Genomic DNA, 23,928 nt, shown 5'->3' with positions numbered 1-23,928 from the left:
TCCTATAAAATTCCTTTATCTCTCTTCCTTATCTTCAGAGTTGTTGTAGTTCTTTTGTTAATTATTTCTGTAATGATTTATTCAGAATAAAATTCTTTAAAATCATGTGGTGACTACTAATCTTTAAAAAAAGATTAAAACTATACATTTTTAATTGACAAACCAAATCAAATTTTATAAATACAACATTTTTAATAAATTACTTAAAATATAGTCAATTGCTCTTGCAAACATCTTCAATCAATCAATTAATAATATTTCTTTTTTGGTATTTTTAATGATCTGCTTTCCTAAATTGCTAATTATTTAAGTTTTCCATTTTTGATAATTCTACATTTCTTTTTATAATGTGAATGTTTATATTTATGTTAATATTGTTATATTGAATGTTAATATTTCTATCAGTTTTCTCTTTTGTACTTGAATTAGAATCAGAAGAATTGGAATTACTTATTTACTTTAATTAAAATTACTTGAATTAGACATTTTTATTCCTTTGAACAAATATTTTAACATTATTTTAAATTATTTAAAAAATTAGTTACATTAAAAAAAAAGTTACATGAAATTGAGGTAATGAAGTTCAGTAAGAATGTACATTTCATTGAAGGTAATAAGCATGTAAAAATCACCAGGCTTCTTGCAAAAAAATTTGACATGTGGTTAAATATGAATCCATTTTTTGAGCTTGTATACCACTCTGTTCACTTTCATGAAATAAATTAATTGCACAGATTGTTGGTGTAAATAAATAGAAAAATCATTGTATATTGATACTTATAACTAAGAAGTATATGCTGAGAAACAACCCAATGGTCCTTATAATCTACCTAATGATGCAAAACGTATTGTGAAATGTATTTTGAAATATTTACTTGGTTCTGGCTGGAATGTTAAGATAATTATTTTACTTAATTGGAATGATTAATTGGATAATTATTTTTTTAACTGGAATGTTTAGATAATTATTTTACATCTGTGCCCTTGGCAAATGAGTTATTGTATAATTACAGAACAAAACTTGTTGGAACCCTTAGAAAAAATAAGGAGATTCCTCAGACAGAGTTTTTACAGACAGTAAAATGTGGCAGCTAAAATCCAGTATGTTTGCTTACAGCAAAGATATATATAAATGTTTATTTGTATCATACGTTCTGAAAAAGAACAAAAACACGTTACTTTTACATACTATTCACAACGGGATGAATAAACTTAGAAAATGGCATGGATTTAAAACTGGAAGTTTTATGTTTTTACAACTTGAATAAAGGAGGAGTAGATATGGTCGACAAGATGAAATCAGAATATTCTGTAACTAGGATCAGTAACAGGTGGCCTTTCACTATATTTTGTTCATTACTGAATATTGGAGGTATAAATGCTTAAATTATTTATAATGATAACACAGGGAAAAAAGTTAGCTGAAAGCATTACCTAAAAAAATTGGGAAAGGCTCTCACCATTCAGCATATGATGAAAAGAGTTACAATTCCAACTCTATCTGTAATGTTGCGGCAAAAAAATCAGTATGTTTCTATCTTCTACAGCTGCATCAACTGTAATGACTTCACAGACAAGAAGTGATAGAAAACCAAGATGTGATTTCTGTCCCAAAATAAAAAAAACAGGTTTATAAGCCATAAGTGTGACTTGTGCAAGAAGTATATTTGTAAAGAACACATAGGTGAAATATAATACCTATGCCAAGAATGCCAATCACTCTGAAGTGATTGCTTCTCCATTATTGTTTTTCCATTACTGGTAATGTTAGAAAAAAATCTAACATATGACCTATGGCATGGTCTTCTTAGTCACGACCAATGGATGGTTAAGTAAAAATCAGAACATACATTATTATGCTTGCCTAATAATTTATAGCCAATCACTAATTCACTAAAAGCTGAAGCTATTTACAGGCCATAAACCAGAATAAATATTGGCATTGCTAAATTTTACATAATGTAACTCTTACTTACATTTACTCTTACAACTGTTACTCTTACATTTTTGACAAAACTACAAATTTTTCATGTTTTTATCACATTATTTTAAATTTTATTAAAAAAAAAACAACAAAGTATAAATTTATTTTAAAGCAGAGAATTTAAAGGGGTTCAATAAAATAAAAAGAAATTATTACATAGAGAAAAAAATCAACACCATAGAAAGAAATGAAAATAGTTTTGCTTATAATTAATGAAAATTATTTTTGATCATAAAAATGTATGACATGTCATACATAGGTTGGAACAATATAGAAATGGTGAATGTAAATTCTAATTTGACTGTTCTTATTTAGCTAATGATTAATAAATAGGCAACCTGGAATTTGTAAAAATATTTCCCCTGGGCAATACTTCTTTATTAGAAAACATTATTTTTTTATTAAGTTATTTAGCTTAAAATTTTGGGGTATTTTTGAAAATCTCTAAAATCTAGCCTACTTTTGAACTATATGAAATAAATCTAATAAATAGATTTAGTATATTTATTAGTGTAACATATTTTTTACATTAAATTTGTGTTAACATGCATTCATTTAATTTGTATTTTCAATAAACTATTTAACCTCCACTGAAGTCCAGCCAGTTTAAACCCACGAAATAGACAATGACTGATGCAAAGCTGAGGAGTTAAGTAGTTGTCAAATAGTTTCATTTTAATTTTCAACAGTCGATTGGGCCCATCTCCATCCTGGTAACATCCAATGTAGTTATCCATGTCATCAGCAGGACCTGAAAAATGTATTATATTAATAACTTTATTAGAATTAAAGTAAGCAGTGATAACACTATTAAAGATGATAAGCTAAAAAAAAGAAAAAAGAGAATAATTAAAACAACTATTAACTTTCTGATGAAAGTTAATAGTTTGTAGGAAGCAATAAAAATATACACTCATAGATGAACCTAGTAAGTACAAAAATTCTTGATGAAGGCAGGAAGCTGCTCAGATATTTTAGAATAAGATTAATAGAACCGTGCAAAATAACAAATGAAAATTGGTTGATGCAGAGATGTAATGAAGTAGAGAAAAATATGATTGCTGGCTGCAATATAGAAAAATAAGAAACCAATTTGGGAAAATAGACCTAAAATACTTTAGTCTCTGAGGCACAATGGAAAACCTTGTTAGAAAGAGAAGACTCTTAACTGATAGAAAGAATATGAATAGAGGATTTAAGCGTAAGGGAAAATAGTCAGATGAGGTTTTGGAGAAAGAAAAGAAATTGATGATATCAGAGGATTTTATTTTGAAGTCAGATTATAATTGAGCTCTTAAAGAATTAAACAGAAATAAAGCAATAGAGAAACTAACATAATAATATTAGACTAATATAATAATCTGTACAAAAATTAGATTACAGCAATATGAGTAAAAGAAGAAAGAAGGATCTGATTCAGAAAGGGGTAAATCAGAGTTTTAGTCAGTCTTCAGTGCTTTTCTTCTTGCATTGAGAAGCAGTACAAATCTGGAAACAGAATAACTGTCTAAGAAGCAACAATAAAAATGTTTCTGATGACAACATTCTTTAGAGAGAAATTAAAAAAATTATGGTGTGGATTTATGGCTAAGAGAAAAATTCAATATGAAAATTAAAAAATAAAGAAAAATATAATTAATTGTGACAGAAAAGAGGATAAAAAGGCTTTAAATATTAAGATAAAGATTAAGATAATAAGGATTGAAATACACAAGAAGTTACAGGATTTGGTTATCTAAGTAATAAAATACAAAGAATGGATAAACTGAGATCAAAAGAACAGACAGAGAAAGGACAAGTAAAGATGGTTTTCATACAGTCTGCCCATATCAAATACTGAATCTAAGAATTAGAAGCTTTCATGAAAATATTTTTTTAAAGTGCTTCGTGATAGCAAACCAAAAGGAAATACACAAAGGAATAGAAGGGCTTTTGAATTGTGGTGTTACAAAAGGAAAGTTAGGTGGTTTGATAAAGTATGGAATGAAGAGGTATTAAGATGAATAGTTGGGAATTTGTGGCAATATCTTATTAGATTGTAGACTAAGTTGGTAGGCCATATGTTATGATATTCAAATTTAGTTAATTTGGTCAAAGAGCAATGTATAAAATAATCAAGAGCCATGATAAATAATCTAGAGGAAGAAAGAATTAATAATATATAATACGAGTTACTGAGAAAGTAGGATAAAGTAATTATGTTGAAGTTTATGAGGTAAGCACAGTACAGAAAATAATGGAAGTAGCATCAATTCAATCAGATGAGTCATGTCAAGGGAAAAAATTTCAACAATTCATATTCCTGGTGCCATTAGCACTGAAATCAACAATGATGAAAAAATTATCCATTAGCTTAAACAGACATGTGTATTACTAGTATAAGAAATTAAAAAAAAAAAAATATTCTGCCTTTCTGTCAGGTATTCTAACAGAGTTTGGTTAAAAGCTTAATTTATTATTCACATGCAAGAAGCAATAGCCAATATATAATAAGAGAACTTCCAACGAGCAGATTATATTAGCTCAAACCTTCCATTTAAATATCACAATTCATCTAAAAAAATAATTATTTGTTTAAGATTGCTGCTTTTATCTATAATAAAAACGATAATCACTTATTCTGTACAGTAAGAATCAGTTTTAATCTATCTTACTTAAGAAAAACAGTATTCTTTTTGTCATTTTTTGTTTTTAATGTACACTGAAATTATATTTTTGATAAACATGGATTATTAAAAAACGTACTACAGCAATATTATAATAATATTAACAGCTTTTTAAAGGAGTGGAATTAAAAAAAAAATTATTTTAATTAATAATGTAAAAGTAAGTTGCAAGGTACCTTATAGAAATTTGTTTAATAAATAATCTTAAAATCACCTTTTTTGTTTTTTTAAGCAGTATCAACTGCAATGATAATCACTGTGAAAATGTTGCATGCATGAAAACTTTACGAAGCATGTTTAACTTTGGTAATCTCTATGAACTAGTTTCCTGAATACATCTTCACTGTTGGCATTCTTTTTGTTTTACTTCATATCCTTTCAATTTTCAGGATGTTACCCATTAAGAAGTAAGAACTGGTTTTCAACAAGATGTTAACTACTTCAATCAGAAACTGTTTGTTGATTGTCTCCTTCACTCTTTTCTACTGTTCCTTATCTTTATTTGTTCTTCCTTAGAGTTGAACAGCAGGTTCCATATAAGGTATCATACTGGCTCCGTTTGATAATTGCTTCTTCATTGGAATTTAGTAGGGTGGTGTATCCTGTGTATCTGTGGAACTGTCTGAGAACTTTATTTACTACCTGTAGTTTACATAAAAAGCTAAACTAGCAGCTAAAGTACCCACTGTGTAAAGCCAGGGCTCCTATTCCTACTCAATCTACATATAAATAAAATACTATTTTATAAAAATGTTAAATATTTTTTATTATTAGGCCTCTAGCTGAAGTATGATAAAAAAATTCCTGAAATCTATTTCTTGAAAAGATAAGAAATTCAATAAATACTACTTTATTATGTGTACTTTAACACACTTTTCACAGATAAAATTTAATGTAGTACATTGAAATCTAAATGAATATCTTGGTTTGCAGTTTAAAAAAAAACTAAAAAACTATTTCATAATTAGTTGTTATTAATTATTATTGATGCCTGAATGTAATTACAATTGATTTTTAAATTCTCTCTTATTAGTTTTTTACAACACACATGTTATGCTTTCAGTTAAATGAGGCAGATTCCTATTAATAAATGTGTTACTTAAAAAATATTTTGTCTTATCCAGTTTTAAGTTTAATTTGTTTTGTCAGAAAACACTGACTTTTATTTACTTCATTACTATTCACCTGCTTAATGTCCTATAACTCATTTAGATGTCCAGTAGATTGTCAATATCATATTTATGATATATTGCCTCAAACTGGAATTACATTACTATCAGAAAGTGAGAGCTACACAAAATAAATAAATAAATATTAATCATTCATTATACCTTGCTGATATTAGTAGTTCTGTTATGGTTCTCTGTACTTTTTAGTGTCCAGATAAGAGTAAGATTTATTTGTGTAAAAGCTGGCTGTAGCTGTACTTGATGTTTACTGAAACTTAGTTTGTGACTAGTGTATTACTCCCATGAAAGGTATGAAACATCAATATTACCTCTTACAGTTAGTTTTTATTTTATTCAGTTAGATATAATTTTGGATTATTTATTCCAAGCAATAAATTTACAGCAAAAGGTTTCAGAAAACATATCTAAATTTTATGCATTCACTTGGAAAAATAATTTTTATAACACTTTCTGGCACCTGATTAAAGTTTTTACTGAATTTGCAGATATATTTTTCATATTTCTTCTTAAATACTATATGTTTAATAGGAACTGATCATGACTTTTAAAGAATGTGATAAAATGTAATTAAAACACAACACAATTGTAAACTTATTAGCAAAAATTTTGTAAAATATGAAGTAAAAAAAAAATATGCAAAAAACACAATGATACATTTTTATTACATTATAATTATTTAATTATTATTTAGCACTGACTTTTCAGACCGGTTTTATATACACTCAGCTTCCAATCTCCTCCACACATACGTTTTTTGTCACCATCGCATGGTGTATTGCACTCATTATCATTACTTAGCAATTCATATGATGGCCTTTTATTATCACAAAAACATTCATACCTATAAAACCAAAAGATTTAATGAATAAAAACAAAATAAAGTACTGAGATGACAATTTTTTGTAAACAGAAATAATACAAAATTTAAAGAAGCTCCGAAATAAGAGAAAAGAAAATTCCACTAATATGATATGAAAACACTGAATATTATTTAAGTTATTTTAAACAAAAGCAATTTTAATAAATGCATTTAAAGTCAATATTAAACATTTTAGTTACACTTCAGCTCCTTTTGGTAGACTAAAATACTGCTTTTCACCAATAAAAAACCTCCAAATAAAAATTAAAAAAATGTTTTATCTAAAAGATTAAAATTTAAACTATATTTTGATTTAATTAAGTTATTTTATTTATTTGATGACCAGTTTGATAGTTAAAATCATCACTGAATCAAAAGTTAAATGAAACGGAGAAATCTGAAACATCAGTTACATATTACATTTAGTTACATATTACGTTTAGTTTTTCTGTTAACTGTCTGACTGTTTCAACTTAACTTTCTGCCTTTGTTGGTTAAGTATTAAAACAAACATCACGGTTTTTGGTAAACTAAACTTAGTTTTATTTTATAATTACAGGTAGCATACTCTTTTAATTTTTACAAGTACTGTTCTATTTTTAGTTTTAGTAACCTTTTTTTGAATGTATTTTGAGCAATTCCTGGTTTGAAATTTAAAGAAAATTAAAAACATGTTAAACATGTATATACAAAGTGATTCAGAAGTAAAAGGAACTGATTCTAGCTAGAGCTTGAAATAAGGAAAAAGGTTCATACAAATATATGTTCAAAAACACTTGGTATTGAGTTACTGCTAGTGACAGTACCTGGATTTCGGTTCCCCTGGTGAAATGATATACTGAAATTTTTAAGGGGTTATATAAGAGGTAAACTTGATGATTTCTTGTGTTTTTAGACTTGAAAAATTTTTTAATTTAACTTTAAACAATTTTTTCAATTTAATTTTTTTTAAACAAGTTATTTTGCTATTTCTCTTCTTTCAAGTTTTTTGTTGATTTCTCTTGCAACATTTATTTTACCCTCAATAACTTATAATACAAGACTCATGTTTTCAGAAAATGTTATAATACTAAATTATAAATTGTTCTTTATGTTTGTATATCCTCATTATCAAATAACTATGATTAGAATAAACTTACTTATATTGTGTAGCAGAATAATGAAATCCTTTGCTGCGGCAAATATCAACACATAATTCTGGTATCAGTTTTCCATATAAATCTTGCTTGTAACCTTTCAGTAAACGTTTTGACTGACTACCTTCATCTTTAAAACAACCAAGATACTGAGGAAGGTAGAATTCAAATGTGTTTTCTAGACATTAAAAAATTCCATAAAATAAATAATTTTTTAGTATATTAATTTTAACTTAAGATACTTACTTTAAATGTACTTTTTCATTATTGCAACCTTTACTGAATATGAATATTATCTTTCCTGCTTTATTTAATTACTTGAGGTCAACTTAATTTTCTAAAGGTGAGAGATTATTCAGTAATAAGGGCTTGGTTGAAGAGTTTTGTAACAAATTATATAATACTGAAATTACAGAATATTAATGATATTTTAATATCATTATACCTAACCAATAGGTTATAGGCACCAATAGGTTATATCTTTAGAAAAATCCTTCTGTCATTGATATTTTGAATCTGATAAAAAACTGCCTAAGCATAAAATCTTATAAAAATGCTCTGACCACAAACTCAGCTAACACATCAATCTATTCACATGTGTCTGTTGAAAAAAAATTATTCTATTATTCATGAAACAATTTTATCACATTGACATTGGATACTGAAATGTAGATGTAAAAATATCATTCAAAAGACTTTTTACTATGATGAGGAAGTGTAGACAAAATATTATTTTATTTAAATTTTTGAAGATAGAAAAGCAAGGTTAGAAATGACAATACTTTTTCTCATTAAAATAGTTTTGAATCAAAATACATAAAAGTAAAGTTGCTCCAAAACCTGGCAAATGTAAATTTTTAAAAATAAGGAACCATATGGAACACTATATGTTCCACTACAATACAAGATTGCAGTCTGCCATTTTGACAAGCAGAAACAAATATTACCCAGTGGCAGATAGGCTAACATTAGGTACATTTGTAGTTTGTGAATTATGTATGTCCCAATTCATGTAGTTAACTTATTTTTAGTTCCCTCTTCACAAATTAACTACTAATATGATTTATGCATTGACTAACAAACTGAAAAAGAATGTTGTGTTTTGGGATAACAATGGAATTTTACTAACAGATTACTCCAAATTCTGTTAATTTGTTAACAGAAACTGGAACCAGAGTAACATCAGTTTATAAAGAAATACTAAAATTGCTTCAGAGGTCAATCCAATATAAATATTTATAAATGCTCTCAAAGAGACATAAGTGCTATTTTTTCTGTTTAATAACACATGGCTTCATTCTGCTGCTGGCAAAAAGGATTTACTTGAACAATCCAAATGGGAGATTTTTAACCATCCTTCACTGCCTAAACTTAATGAAAAGTGATGTAAATGTCAGGCTGGCTACCCAGTATTTTAAAATCAATGAGGCATGCATAAAGTTATTTAATATTTGACTGGGTACCTTGACAGATTTTGACAAGAGTCCATAAAAGATGTCATCTGACTAATAGAATGTTTTTGTCTACTTTTTGATTAACATCAGCCAATCAGATTCAGGATTTTGAAAAGCCTTCTCATGTTACATTTTACAAAAAAATAATGTTGTGTTACACAAAAATAATTAAATAAACTAAAAAGAGAAACCAAGAAAATAATTATGTAATCAAACCTTTTAATGATGCATAGCCTGTTCGGTAAACAGCCAATTTCCAATGCCCACCGCAGGTCTCAGATGAATCTCCTGGGCATTCCAGATGACAATCACTATCTGCAGATTCAATTCCTGGTAATTTATCATTCCCACAGAAGCATTCTAATCTTAAGTAACAAATAGAAATTATTAATTGATTTTAATGCTTTTATAGACATATCTACTAAAATAGCTGAAAATAAAATCTAGACTTGCTCTATAATATTTCTGAGGTAACTGAGTCATTTTGTGGTCATAGAAGCCCAAGGATTGTAATAAAAGTTTTAGGTTAGTACTATAATTTTTCTAAAATAGGTAACATGAATGCATAATTATAAAAATATGTACATCATTGCATAGTGTGTGATAAGATGTACTATATTATAAAAGAAAGTTATACAAACAATTTTTTTTTCCTAATTAATGTCTTTACTTTATAAGTTAATATCATCTAAATAATAAAACTAAAAATGAATCAAATATATATTTATAAAAATGATTTACTACTTTCATTGGGGAATCAATGAAGTCAAAAGAAAGTTAAACTTAAGCATTTACATTATGAAAAAAGATTGCATAAAAGGTCCAATGAAACTGTTATGCAAAATATAAATAACAGAGTACATATAAGTAAATAATTGTTGGAAGTAAAGTAACTTATTTAAAACTACACCTGACCCAAAACAAATAACAAATGGACATTAAACAGGACAAAAATTTTTTCTGTTATCTCCCTGTAAAGCTGATATCGACTTCATTTTAGTCTGTACCATTGAATGTGCAAAATATAAATAAATAAATAAATATATATATATTTGATATATATATATTTTATATATATATATATATATATATATATATATATATATATAGGAGGTCTGTTCAGAAAATAATCAAAATTAATTTTTTTAATCTTTATTATTAATTTTGCAGATTGTTGGTTCTTGTCCCCTACAAAATACTCCCCTCCCCTAATCACACACTTTTCCCGCCGATGTTTCTACTTCGCAAATCAGTCCTAGATAGCTTCATTTGAAATGGCTTTTAAGATCTGTGAGGAATTTGCTTTAATGTCATCAGTAGTCTCAAAATGGCATTCTTCTATCACTGATTTTAATTTCGGAAGTAAGAAAAAATTGCAAGCAGTCCTGTCTGGCAAGTAGGGAGGCTGAGGGAGGACAGTTATCTGATTTTTGCCACAAAACTGACCAACTGACAAAGCTGAGTGTAGGACATTGTTGTGGTGAAGGAACCAAGAGTTGTCTTGCTACAACTCTGGTCTCTTTTTTATGAATTTTTTCATTAAACTATTATAAAATGCCTTGATAGTACACACTGTTTCACCTTGAGGCAAGAATTCAAAATGCATAATTCCATCAAAATCGAAAAAACAGAGAGCATTACTTTGACAATGGATTGAGACTGACGTGTTTTTTTTGACATGGAGATCCTTTGCCCCAATTCATTGTGATGATTGAACTTTTGTCTCAATTTCACAGCTGCAAACTCAGCTTTCATCTCCCATTATGATCCTTTACATGAATGTTTCATCGTCATTGGCTTGTTCAAGAAATTGCCAACAAAGGTCCATTCAATGTTCTGCTGTTTGGTCAACAAACAAGGAACAAACTGTGCTGCAACTAAATGGATGTTCAATTTTTCAGTCAAAATGTCATGGCATGATCCAATTGAGATGCTAAACTCTTCTGCAAGTTCTCTGACAGTGAATCGGTGATTTGCATGCACCAGATCATTGATTTTCTGAACATGGGTGTCAGCAGTTGAAGTTGAAAGCCTTCCTGGTTGATGATTATCTTCAACTGACTGACGACCACTTTTAAATTGTGAAACCCATTTGTAACATTGGTTACAGAGCATTATCTCTGTAAGCTCATTTCAAAAGTGGAAATGTTACTGTAAAAGTTTTCCCCAGTTTCACGCAAAATTTTATGTTGTATCATTACTCCTGAAAATTGCACATTACAAAAGTTGCTACTAACACTTAAACATGTTACATTCAAATAGCAATAACATGACAACTAAAGAAGATATTAATCACCAATCCAAGAACAAGTGGTTACAGAGGAGGTTACATGGAACACACTGCTACCAACCGCACATCACTAAATATCTCCAATGGCGCGTAATTACAAATGTTTGGTTATTTTCTGAATAGTCCTAAGTATACTGGTACTATACATTGTATAAGTACATTATATATAAGTTTACTGGTAATATATATACATTATAAGTGCCAGTAAATCATATATTGTAAAAAAAACAACTACTATCTCTGGAACCACTTTTATTAATTATTTACTCTTAGGATTTCAGGCAAGCATTTTACACATGCAATTAAACCTACAGTTCAGTTCTTGAATGACATGCTATTAAGGAATAAAAAAGTCCAGTGAAGAGAGAACTACTCTCACCATCTCACAAATATTCAAAATAAATATATTATACAGAACATAAGACAGATGCCATTGTAATATCTGTTGTTCACACCTGATGACTTTATCTAGTCTCTTCAAAAATGGCATATCCATTTCTAATAATGATAATAAGCAATCCATGCCAGGTTTATTAAAGAAACTGAGGAGTGAAATGGTTCCCAGTTTCCTTTATCACTATGCCATATTATGTATAGTTGCACATAGGTATGCCAAATACAGGTGATACTCATCTTATAAGAGTTGCCTGCATTCTAACTCAGGGATTAGAGATATAATCAACATCATTTCTTTCAGGGAAGTAACTCTGACTAGTGTCACTTATATGTCAGATTGTATACTTGTATCACAATCTTAATAAAGACTGTAATAGAAAATGGCAAGCAAGTTAATAAAACTTTTCTGTGTGAAACAGTGCATTAAAAGATCAGAAACAAATGTATTAAATATATATAAATTCAATACTCTTGATTCATTAATATTTATTACATGCATAATATGAATTAAACTAATAATTATGTCCAAATATGGAATTCCTTTTACTCCTTCCTTCTACTTCATTATTATGTTTCTGTCACCATGGCAACAGAAATATTATGAAGTGATATGACTATTTTTTTTCTCTTCATTGAATATCTATAAAATATTTAATATTCTCACAACCATGAGGATAATGAACGTATCTGGGGTGCAGCTCACTCCTGCTACAAAGTTGAGTGAGCCAAGCAAGCCCTGACCAGTTAGTACATACATACTTCATCAACCTGTACCATTCTGTTTATTTAGGCATAAATGATATTGAATGTATCTTCAACTGCAACAGGAGAATTTTACATTCTTAAATTATGTAGTTCAGATGTGATTCAAATACATGTATAGGTATAACCTAAAAAATTTAATTAAGGATTAACTGCAATGTCAAACATAACATTAAAATTAAAATAAAATTTTAAAAACTTGTTATTAAATCTGTTTTTATAAATAATCATTATTACATTTGATATGATATACATAATTTGATAACAAAAATAAGGTAAATTCCAAAGAATGCATGACCTAATCACTTATTTTCATTAGCAAATATTTTTATAATACCGATTATTAAAAATTTAAGTGGCTGCCTTACATTCTCAGATCACTGAGCATAATTTAAATACACGACAATGAAAGAAGGATAATAGAAGCATAATCAAATTTGAGAAAAATTGGACTGAAGCTAATGATTTATTAATTGCAAAAAAAAGTCGGCCACAAAATTCCAAAAACGTTTATGTTTTAGTTTTAGAACAAATGTGATTTTTTATTAGGTATGTGAATACAATCAACCAAAATTCATTTGCAAACACATGACAGATACCACAATTTTTATAAATATAAAAATAAAAACAGTTTTAATTTAACGAATGAACAGAAAACAAAAAACAGATATCCAAACTCCCAAAACAATAAAATTGTTAAGGTTTTGACGAGAGTTTGCTGTCAATTGAAAACATCAAAAATCAAAATTCAACAATTTATTTATTTATAGTTCTTCAAAAAGGCATTGTCCGAATAAAAAAAGTACAGATATGTATGAAAGGCGAGATAATAATTGTTATATATGAGTATTTTTCCTACTTCATTTTCTCAAACACAACAGTATACACCGTTAAATATTTTATTCCTATATATTGAATATAAAAAATTCATAAATATTAAATATTTTATTCCTCTACTTATATTGTAACTAAATGATACAACTTTTTTTATGCAAAACAAGTATGAAATCATAGAGAAATAATTGGAGATAAACAATTTTTTTATATACTTGTATATATACTCAATAACACAAAACATATAATAAAAAATTTGTCAAATTTTCTCAAAAATGTTGATTGAAAATGCAGAAACTCTTGCTGGCCAAATTTCACATTATTCAGAAATGTTAGAGGTCTTCAGTCCTGCATTGAAGATATTAGAGTACTGGCGCACGCACATGCTCCACTAATCATGTGTTTCCAAGAAACTCATCTTCTACAACATGACCCAATAACACTCAGAGGATACTTCTGTGAGAGATACAACTGTCTAGTAGACAGTCGAGAGAGTGGTGGAGTGGCAGTTTTCATGAAGAATGGGGTGTCAGCTACAAGGATTCAACTAACCACTCTCATTCCTGCTGTTGCAGTAAAGGTCTCTATCCCCTTCAAATTGCATATCTGCAATCTCTATCTCTCACCGTACACTGAGTTCAGTGAGAGATACTGAGTTCAGTGAGTGAGATATCTCAAATCTCCTCACGCATATACCATCTCCATCGTTAATAGTAGGAGACTTCAATGCCCACCATATTTCCTGGGGCTCAACCTTCTGCTCCACTCGAGGAAATATGATAAACAGAGTGAAACAAGACTTGGACCTTTGTTTACTGAATACTGGATTACACACATTCATGTCTTTATTATCATCTGGTACTGTATCTAACATCGATCTCTCCATATGCTCACCGAATTTACTCCCTCATCTTAATTGGTCTGTTTGTGATTACTTTCACGGCAGTGATCACAGACCAATTATTATTGGTTTCGGTGTAGACCGCGAGGTTAAAAGAAGGCCATGGAGATGGATTGTTGAAAAGACGGATTGGAATGGATATCATAAAGCCTTCCAATCATGGTATGACGATGGTGCAAACATCCTTTACCAATGTTCCTCTTTTACATCTATGATACTTGAGAATGCCAATAGATATATCCCACAAACATCGGGTAATCATGACGTCCCTCCGTTACATGGTGGAATGATGATTGCAATGCTATTAGGAATCGACAGCAGGCACTACGCAAACTTAATCGTAGGGCTACAACTGAACATTTAAATTTATGTCACAGGGCTAGAGCGGTATGCTGTTGAGTATTCTTGAACACTAAGAGGAGTTCATAGACAAAATATGTGAGCACTATCTCACGCACTACTCCCACGTCTACTGTGTGGAAAAAAATCCGTGCAATTTTCAGATCACTGAAACAATCTATTTTCGGTCTTATTGATGAAGGAGAAGTCCTTTCATCATCTTTGGCTGTGGCAAATACTTAAGCAAAATTTTTCCGTTCACTGTCTCTCTCTTCATCATGTAATAACAATTTTCAAAGGTACAAAGTACAGATAGAAATATTGTCGTTAAACACTGGTGATTCGGTTGGTGAATTGAACACTCCATTCGTATTTAAGGAATGTCACACGTACTTAAAAACTCACATGACACTTCTCCTGGACCAGGCAACATTCGCCTTGGTATGCTTTCACACCTTCCTAACTCAGCACTACAACATCTTTTGAATATTTACAATGGTTTATTCTCCGAACAAGTCTTCCCACCGGGCTGGTCAGAAGCATTTATTATACCAGTACTAAAACCTGATAAAGAGAAAACCAACCCCTCAAGCTACCGCCCTATTTCTTTAACAAGCGTTTTGTGTAAAATAATGGAGAGAATGGTAAACCGCAGGTTTACATAGTACTTGGAGAGACATGGCTATCTCCAGAACAGTGTGGTTTCTGGCAAGGACGATCTTCCATTGACCATTTAGTATCAATGGAAACATCCATACAACGCTTTCCTAAACTGCCTCGTCGCTATCTTCTTCGATATAAAAAAGGCGTACGACACGGCCTGGCGACATGGTATTCTTAACACTCTCAAATAACGGGGAATCAAGGGCAATATGCTTGCTTTTATCCGGGGATTCTTAAACCACTGAACATTTCGTGTTTGTGCAGACGATTCAGTTTCAGATAGTGTCGTCTTGGAGAATGGAGTACCTCAAGGCAGTGTATTAAGTGCCACATTATTTTCTGTGGCCAACAGTATTACCAATTGTGTACAAGCTCCTGTCTCATTTTTTCTATTTGTTGACAATTTTGTTATTTACATTGCGAGCCGTTCAATGCCAAAAGCAGAGCAACTTCTACAGAACACTATATTTCGCCTTGAGGCTTGGTCCAAGACTACTGGTCACATTTTCATCCGACAAAACGAAATGTGTAGTCTTCTCTCGACTAAGAAACCCTTCTATTCTGCAAGTTTTTCTGAACAGAGAGCAATCTCTCCTTACGTCAAGTTTCTAGGTTTGATTTCTTAGCCGTCTTACTTGGGTCAAACATATAAAGGAATTAAGCACAAAATGTTCCAAACTTTCAGATATGATGCAGGTCCTTAGTAACACCAATTGGGGAGCCGATCTGTCATGTATGTTACGTTTTTACTATTCCCTTATTCGTTCCAGTTTAGATTATGGTTGTGTCCCCTACTCTTCAGCTCGTCAAACCGTGCTTAAAATGCTGGATGGTGTACATCATGCTTTTCTTTGGCTTGCCACAGGTACGTTTAGATAAATCTCTGTCACAAGCTTACTTGTAGACTGTGGTGAGCCATCACTTTGGGATTGGCTAGACCAGCTTTTGTTATCTTATTTTGCCCGCCTCAATGCCAAGGACAGCCAAATCACTTTGCTTTTGACTCAATTCTTAGAAATCCTAATTTAAGAAAGTATGAGGACCGTCCACGCTGTACTGCACCTGTAGGTGTCCGTACCCAACGTCTGCTGCAGCATATAAATGTTGACACTCAGTCGTTCTTTCCATCATATCCGTCCTCATATCCTCCATGGAGAATAAACCTTGTAAATTTTACTTTTGACTTTACGACATACGATAAACAATCAATACCACCTACTGTTTTCTGGCAAATGTTTCAGTGTGTTCTCACCAAGACGAAACCAGACGCGGTGATATACACTGATGGATCGAAACAAAACGATACCGTTGTTTGTGCTTTTGTTGTCAATGAAAGAACTTATATGTTTGGCCTACACGCTATTACGAGTGTGTTAACCGCTGAACTACTCGCTATAAAAAAGGCTCTAAATATCATTAACCCTAAATATAGAAACATTCTTATTTCCAGTGACTCGTATAGTGCTCTCCAGGTGTTAGAAAAATCTTATTCCAAACATCCTGTCGTCATTGAAATTTACAATGCAATCGCTGAGTTGAATAATCGCAACACAGAAGTAAGTTTTTGCTGGATCTGTAGCCACGTAGGGATTCCAGATAATGAACTAGCAGATTATGCTGCCAAAGAAGTGTGTACTCAACCTCCTTTCACCACCCGAGTTACTACCTTTAAATTTATTAATCGTGTAAAACAATCACTGAGAGCTAGGTGGCAGAGTGACTGGACGACTACTGTCGATAATAAACTTCGACGGATTAAAGATTCTGTGTTGCCATGGGACTCCTCTTGCAGAAAAACTCGATGTGAAGAAGTAGTTTCCGCCGATTGCGAATAGTTCATATGAGGATCACACACGAGTATCTGATGTCAGGTGGACACGCACCCCTATTCACACAATGTAACTGCCGCATGACTGTGCACCACATTCTCATAGACTGCATATGTTATATGGCATTGCATCGTAAATTTAATCTACCCAGAAACATCCGTGGTATCTTGTACAATGATAATGAAATTTTGAACAGGATGTTTCTGTTTTTGCGGAGTACTAGGTTACTGCAAATTTAATATTGTCATATATTTTTTATGCTAGAAGAGTTTTTGATAATTTTTTCCCCTTACTTTCAATTTTGATTTTTTTGGTTCTATGTCTTTAATTTTATTATCCGAGTACTCCTTATTGGAATTAGTTAAGTTTTATATAGTTTCCTTTTTCTATTATTTTAGGTTTTATATTTTAAAGACTCCGTTTACGATATTAGTTTTGAGTTTTATTTCACTTTTTTAACTTTTGTTTTAACTTAGTTTTAAATTTTTTATTATATAATTTATATTGGTTTTATTTTTTTAGTGTTATTTTACTTTTTTATTAAAGAAAATTCTGGGTGATGATAACGCACAGGCATTTTTCGCCCCCAAACAAAAAAAAACAAAAAAACAATTAAATGAATAAAACTAACTTGTCTTGAAGACCAGCATATAGGTAATTATTTGTATAACAATAATTTAAACATCGTCTTGGGCTATTAGTCTTTTTCAGTTGGATGTATGTTCCAGTCAAAACCCTATTTTCTCTTGAGTCATCGAAACATCCAATATGTTTTCCATCAGCAGGAAAGTCTGAAGCAAATGTAAACAGAAAATACAAATTTCTAATACAAGAATACTTTTGTTAAAATTTATAAATTAGAATTCATTACCAATTTATATTGTAAGGCATTCCACTTTTGCCTTGAAATTATGATGTTATTTTGAAGCATAAGCCTTCATCAAACAAACTGTGGATTAATGAATTCCAGTATGTAGAGGTAAGTTTCTACATACTTTTCCATAAAAGTATGTAAAACATACACATACACACACACATTCTTACACATATATATGTCAGTGAAGCTTGAGAATTAAAATGCCTGTATTTAAAATAAGTTTTTACTTTAACATGAAATTTTCTTCACATTTCTATTAAGACGTGCCATTTTATTTTTAAAAATTAATGCTTGTTAGGTGGGCACTATTAAAATCTACACATTCCTTAGTCTTAAATGTGGATTATTCATTATTTGCCATGGCAGTATAATGCATGCAACATCTTCAATTTCTAATTTTAGTCTGGCTAATGTTTGTGGTTACTCAATATATACCTTGCTGTTGAACAAGCTCGAAGAAAAACGTTCCTGTGGACAATCAGGAAATCTAGCTGGCCAAACAGTAACCCCATTTTTGATATGATATGGTTCAGAAAGAGTTCTCTTAAGGCAGTAATAGACAAATGAGCAGTAAGACTTGTAGCATCAACTTACTTGAACAGCATAATTTGCAGAACTTGAACTAATTCTTACCTCAAAATTGTTGTGAACATGTTTGTGTAATAAGCAGCAGTAACAGTTGCATTATATTCTTGATTGTCTTGATAAAAGAATGATCCAATAATGCCAGATGATGAAAGTGACACCACACTGTGTCATTTCTCATGTGTCAGCCTGTGTGGTGCGAGTGGTAGCATCTTGGCCTTTCATACAGAGATCCTGGGTTCGAATCCTGGTCAGGCATGGCATTTTCACTTGCTACAAAATCATTCATCTCATCTTCCGAAGCAATATCTAACGGTGTTCTCGGAGGTTAAAAAAAAATTATTTTTCTAGTAACTAAGGTGGGTTTTCAGTACTCCAATGTAGACTATTCTGCTTATTTACAAAGCTGTTGAGATGAAAATGAACTTCAACTAACATAAACAAATGGTGGATTAAATGTTCATCACCTTCCAAATGCTGCAACATTTCTTGACAAAAATTAATGTGAGCAACCAAATCAAGATTCCTGAATAATTTTTGAATTTTATAGGGGTTGGAAACAGATCATCCCTATAGATTTTAACCTGTATATTCATAAATTTGACAGATCAGTGATTCATTGATATTCACTGTTATGCATGTTTTATTGCAGAACGTTTTGGACTGAGTATTATGGCAGGTTATACTTATCAATGTTTTCTCACTTTCTGCTGCTCCTTTATGCTCTAAATTTAATGTGGGCAAAGTTTTCTCAAATATCTTAATTCACAAGTAAATTGCATGAATAGAGATGGTACCTGTCCATGAGGAGGAATATTGAACCAATTGCGAGATAAGCTTTATACAGTTGTTGGGAGACACCATTTTTATAAAACAATTTAATACAGAAAGCATAGTGTGCAACTGACCACTATTTCATGTTTACTAAGTGTATCAACATGTTCAGTGCCTTCACCCAAACATCAAATGAATAACCAAGCTTTCAAATTTTCCTGCTTCACTGACTTAATATGCATACTGCAATAAACTTTTTCAATCTGGTTAATCCTTCTTTATTATTACTTTAAAAGTAGTGGAAGTTCCATCTTCTATTTTTTCTCAGTACCTAAGTCAGAATATCATGTTAGATACCAATTGGGATACACCAGTTAGATTCTTTTAGAAGTTATGTATGAAATATTATAAATTTAATACTTACACTAAAGATCTACTGACAATATAAAGTAAGCTTGGAATTTTGATGTTTTTTTGTAAAATCAGACTAAGAAAATTAGTTTGTTAATTTTTCTTGTGTATTAAACATATCATTTTACATTATTAAGTGATAATAATAATAATAATAATCAATCATAAATTAATTATTTAAAACATAAATCTTTGAAGTTCAAAGATCATGAACTGAGCATGATGACAACTTGCAGCTGAATTTTATGCTTTATACTTGCTTGTTTATAAACAGTGTTATATTGTGTGTAACTTTTGTAGTTTATTTCCCATTATTTTTCAGTATTACAAAGTATATTCTCTTATTAATCATATGTACCATTTCCAGACTAACTGGAAATGGTACACTGTTTCCCACAAACAGGAATATATTAATTTGTTGGTTATAGGTGGTAAAACCTATTATCACCTGGCATCAGATCTAGTTATTCCTGGTAATTACCATTGCTGGTTATCCTTGAGAGAGCCATTTTTATGAGTAAGTTGTTTCTCTTGTCAGGTCACTTACAAATATTAGGTTATAGTACTCAACACAAAAAAACCTTTTGTTGCTATGCATTCAATGTGTGTAATATACTGTGGAAATTATTTTTGAATATGTAAGATGCCATATGTAAGAAGTATTGGTTATAATTAAAGGAGATATTAAAATCTTATTATATGTGACAATAAACTCAAAAACTGGAGCAATGTATTAAACAAGACGTTTGATATTAATAATTTTAATTAAAAAATTAAAATATATCTTAATATCCTATTTAAATGTAAAATGATTTACATTTAAATTTGAAACAAGTGTTTCAAAAACAATGAAACCCTAAGATTAAAATGGTAGAAGTTACACATAGGTAAATTTTATTTCTCCCTACATGTCAGTTGGTAAGTCTGTACAAGGTTAGCAGCTTGTAACTGGTTGTATGTCCTTCTTATGCATTAGTGCTATACCAGTATAAATGTGTCTCTATTGTGTTAAATGTAATTTTTCAAGACAAACATGTGTTTATTATTGAGACTTATTGCGCGTATAAATCTTACAAACAAGTGAAATATGAGTTTTGGATAAAGTTTCCCAATTCTTCAGTTCCTAATAGTCGACAATGTCGTGTTTGATTAACAAATTTCATGAGACTGGGAGTGTACATAATCACTATTAACAGTAGAAGTTCTGAAGGATATGAAAGAACATTTGACCCAGAAAATCACTCAGAAAGTTATCTTTATAGGCTTTCACTATCTACAGCTATCAGGGCTACTAAAAAATTACAATTGCATGCTTACTGCATCGGCGTCATTCAAGAACTGAAAGAAGTAGTCCATGGAGAATGTTTACAGTATTGTCATTGGTTTTGTTCTCTTGTTGACAGCAACAGTATTGAAATTTTGGATCGTGTTTATTTCAGCCACAAGGCGTGGTTTCACTTGGATGGCTACATTAACAGCCAAAGCTGCCGAATATGGAGGGCTGAAAATAATCACGCGTTTCATGAACGGCCATTATGTGGATGTAAAATTGGTGTTTGGCATACAATCTCCCAGCGTTATATAACAGGGCCTTTATTTTTTGACAAATCTTAGATGGTGGTGGTTTATCACATTTAATCGAACAGTTTATTGCTGTGTTAGATTTACTTGAACGAGAATGTTGGTTCCAGCTGGATAACGCAACATGTCATACTCCTAATAAAACACTGGATATGTTACAGAAATTTTTAGCCATTGTCTGATATTAAAAGATTGTGGCCTCCAAGATCTGCTGGTGTAAGCTCTATAGCTTACACCAGCAGACGTTTTCGTTTGGGGGTATTTAAAAAGTGTACTTTTTATAAACAATCCTCATACACTTGATGAATTGGAGGCTAACAATGAAAGTGAGCTTTCAAATATTACTGAGCAAACAGTATGAAAAGTGGCTGCAAATGTTATGAAGCGTGAATGAACCTGCAAAGGGATCACAAGAAATCATTTTGAACATCTATTGCAAAGTTATTAAAGGTAATTTAAATATTGTTATATAAGTATTTTATTAACATTAATATTTTTGTAATACATTCACGTCATCAAACAAAGGTGTTGCATCCTTTTTGAAACACTCTTTACTTGGAAGCTAATAGTTCTGATTACCTAAAAGCAAATCTTATATGTATTTGTATGCAAATAGTAATTTTCAAAAACTACTCATGAACATTATTTAATTGTGTTAAAATTTTATTATTTATGTAATTCAAGATTAAGGCATTTAAGATTAAATTTCCTCACTTTTATGGGACTTTGTCTCAAATGCAAAGAAAATTAAATAAATTACAAATCAGTAAATGATTAACAAAAAAAAAACGGCAGAGACTCAATACAAAAAGTCTGAGACCTGGAAAGCCTAGGCGTTGTACACATCACAATGATATGTCATACTACTCAATTATCATTTTTTACGTGCAACATCTCAAAATTATTTTCCACTGGAACATGAAATTATTGATTTTATAATATTTGAGAAATGAGATACATAAAAATATTTTTCAAAAATATTCATCATTATTTTATCCTTACCCACATACTATGTTGGTATAAAAAAAGAATTTCTTCTGAGGTACACTCAGAATACAACTATTACATACAAAAAAAATTACAAACCAAACCTACCCTCAGCTGTGTAAATATTGTCAGTTTGGGTACTAAGTGAAAAGAATATTTATATAACATTTACCAAATCGTACAACAGTCTACAAAATAGACTGTTCTGTGTATACATAATGCAGAAGAACAGCTTGCAAGTGCAAAGTAACTGGGGTGTTATTTATTTATACTTTTATATGAAGTACTTTTGAATCAAACTAGATTTCAATAGAAATAAATTTCAATCAAAAAAGTTGTGATCATATAATAAGATAGCATGCTAATGTTGCCAAGAAAGAAATGCCAGAATATATTATAATGTTTATGGATAGAGGCTAATAGCCTATAATAAAACTGAATTAAAAAAACAACAAAAATAATAATTAGACAATTTTTTATTTCCATTGCTCATTTCATATTAAAAATATTTATTTTTCAGTGATTATACCAGTAACTAGTTGATGCCACTTTAAAAGTTATCAATGCTAGTGCCTAATACGACATAATAAACAAATTAAAATTATTTTTTGATCATTTATTTTAACATATATTGTAAAGTAGCGTGGAAAGTATTATATTTAGCTATATCTGATGCTGTTTATTTATATAAATTTGTTTTTTCTTACAGAAATAACTAAATTGCTGCTTAAATGAATTTTTAAAGTTTTCATATGATTTAAAATTGTAATATATTCTATCTTTGTAAAAAAATTTAATATAAGACTTGAATAGTATTACTATTTTATAAAAACAAACTTTTGAAGGTTTAACCATCAGTTACTGGGACCTGATGTAAAACACCAGTGTCCCCCCCTCCCTATGAAAATGAGGTAGTCATTTTTAGGGATGATAAACAACACAAGCCAGGTTCTCTTGATAATTTAGGAGTGAAGCAGTTTCCTGATGCCTTCTTCAAGAGTCAAACATGTGGCTGCATATTAATATGGTAACCCCAAAAATCTCCAAAATGTAGTTGATATTCAGATCAGAAATGAAACCCTTACTCTGTTCATTACATGGACTATTTGATTAATGATTATCATTACATTAAGAGATATTGACCTGAAAATGCTGCTTGTGTCTCAAATGTTTTACATGCATCACATTCATAAGAAATACTCGAACAGTAATACTGTAAAACACTAACTAATATAGTGATCTCCTTGAATAGGAAATAGTAATTTTGTGCTAATGCAATGTGTATTGTCAAAACTTGGTAGAGAACATTTAGTTTGTAAATATTTACAAAAATATTTCAATGGTAAAGATTCAGTCAGAACCAGCAAACTCTATGAACAAAGATAAGTCTGAAGTGTTTTGAGATTGTTA

The 23,928-nt window shown here is 30.3% G+C and overlaps 1 protein-coding gene across 3 annotated transcripts in view; it reads right to left on the bottom strand.

Annotated features, from left to right (window-relative positions):
* LOC142332726 (uncharacterized) overlaps positions 1–23,928 on the bottom strand; it is a 74,729-nt gene that overhangs the window by 35,246 nt on the left and 15,555 nt on the right. For all 3 annotated transcript variants that reach the window (XM_075379341.1, XM_075379332.1, XM_075379323.1), the window contains exons 4-8: positions 17,935–18,094; positions 9,506–9,654; positions 7,839–8,013; positions 6,539–6,681; positions 2,570–2,735 (exon numbers count right to left, since the gene is read on the bottom strand). In XM_075379341.1, coding sequence (XP_075235456.1) covers positions 2,570–2,735; positions 6,539–6,681; positions 7,839–8,013; positions 9,506–9,654; positions 17,935–18,094 — 793 coding nt within the window. The remainder of the gene's footprint in view (positions 1–2,569; positions 2,736–6,538; positions 6,682–7,838; positions 8,014–9,505; positions 9,655–17,934; positions 18,095–23,928) is intronic.

This window comes from Lycorma delicatula, chromosome 1 (genome assembly GCF_047948215.1).
Source record: "Lycorma delicatula isolate Av1 chromosome 1, ASM4794821v1, whole genome shotgun sequence".
Taxonomy (NCBI): Eukaryota; Metazoa; Arthropoda; class Insecta; order Hemiptera; family Fulgoridae; genus Lycorma; species Lycorma delicatula.
Note: the sequence above shows the minus strand (reverse complement) of the source record. Positions and strands in the feature narration are given on the sequence as shown.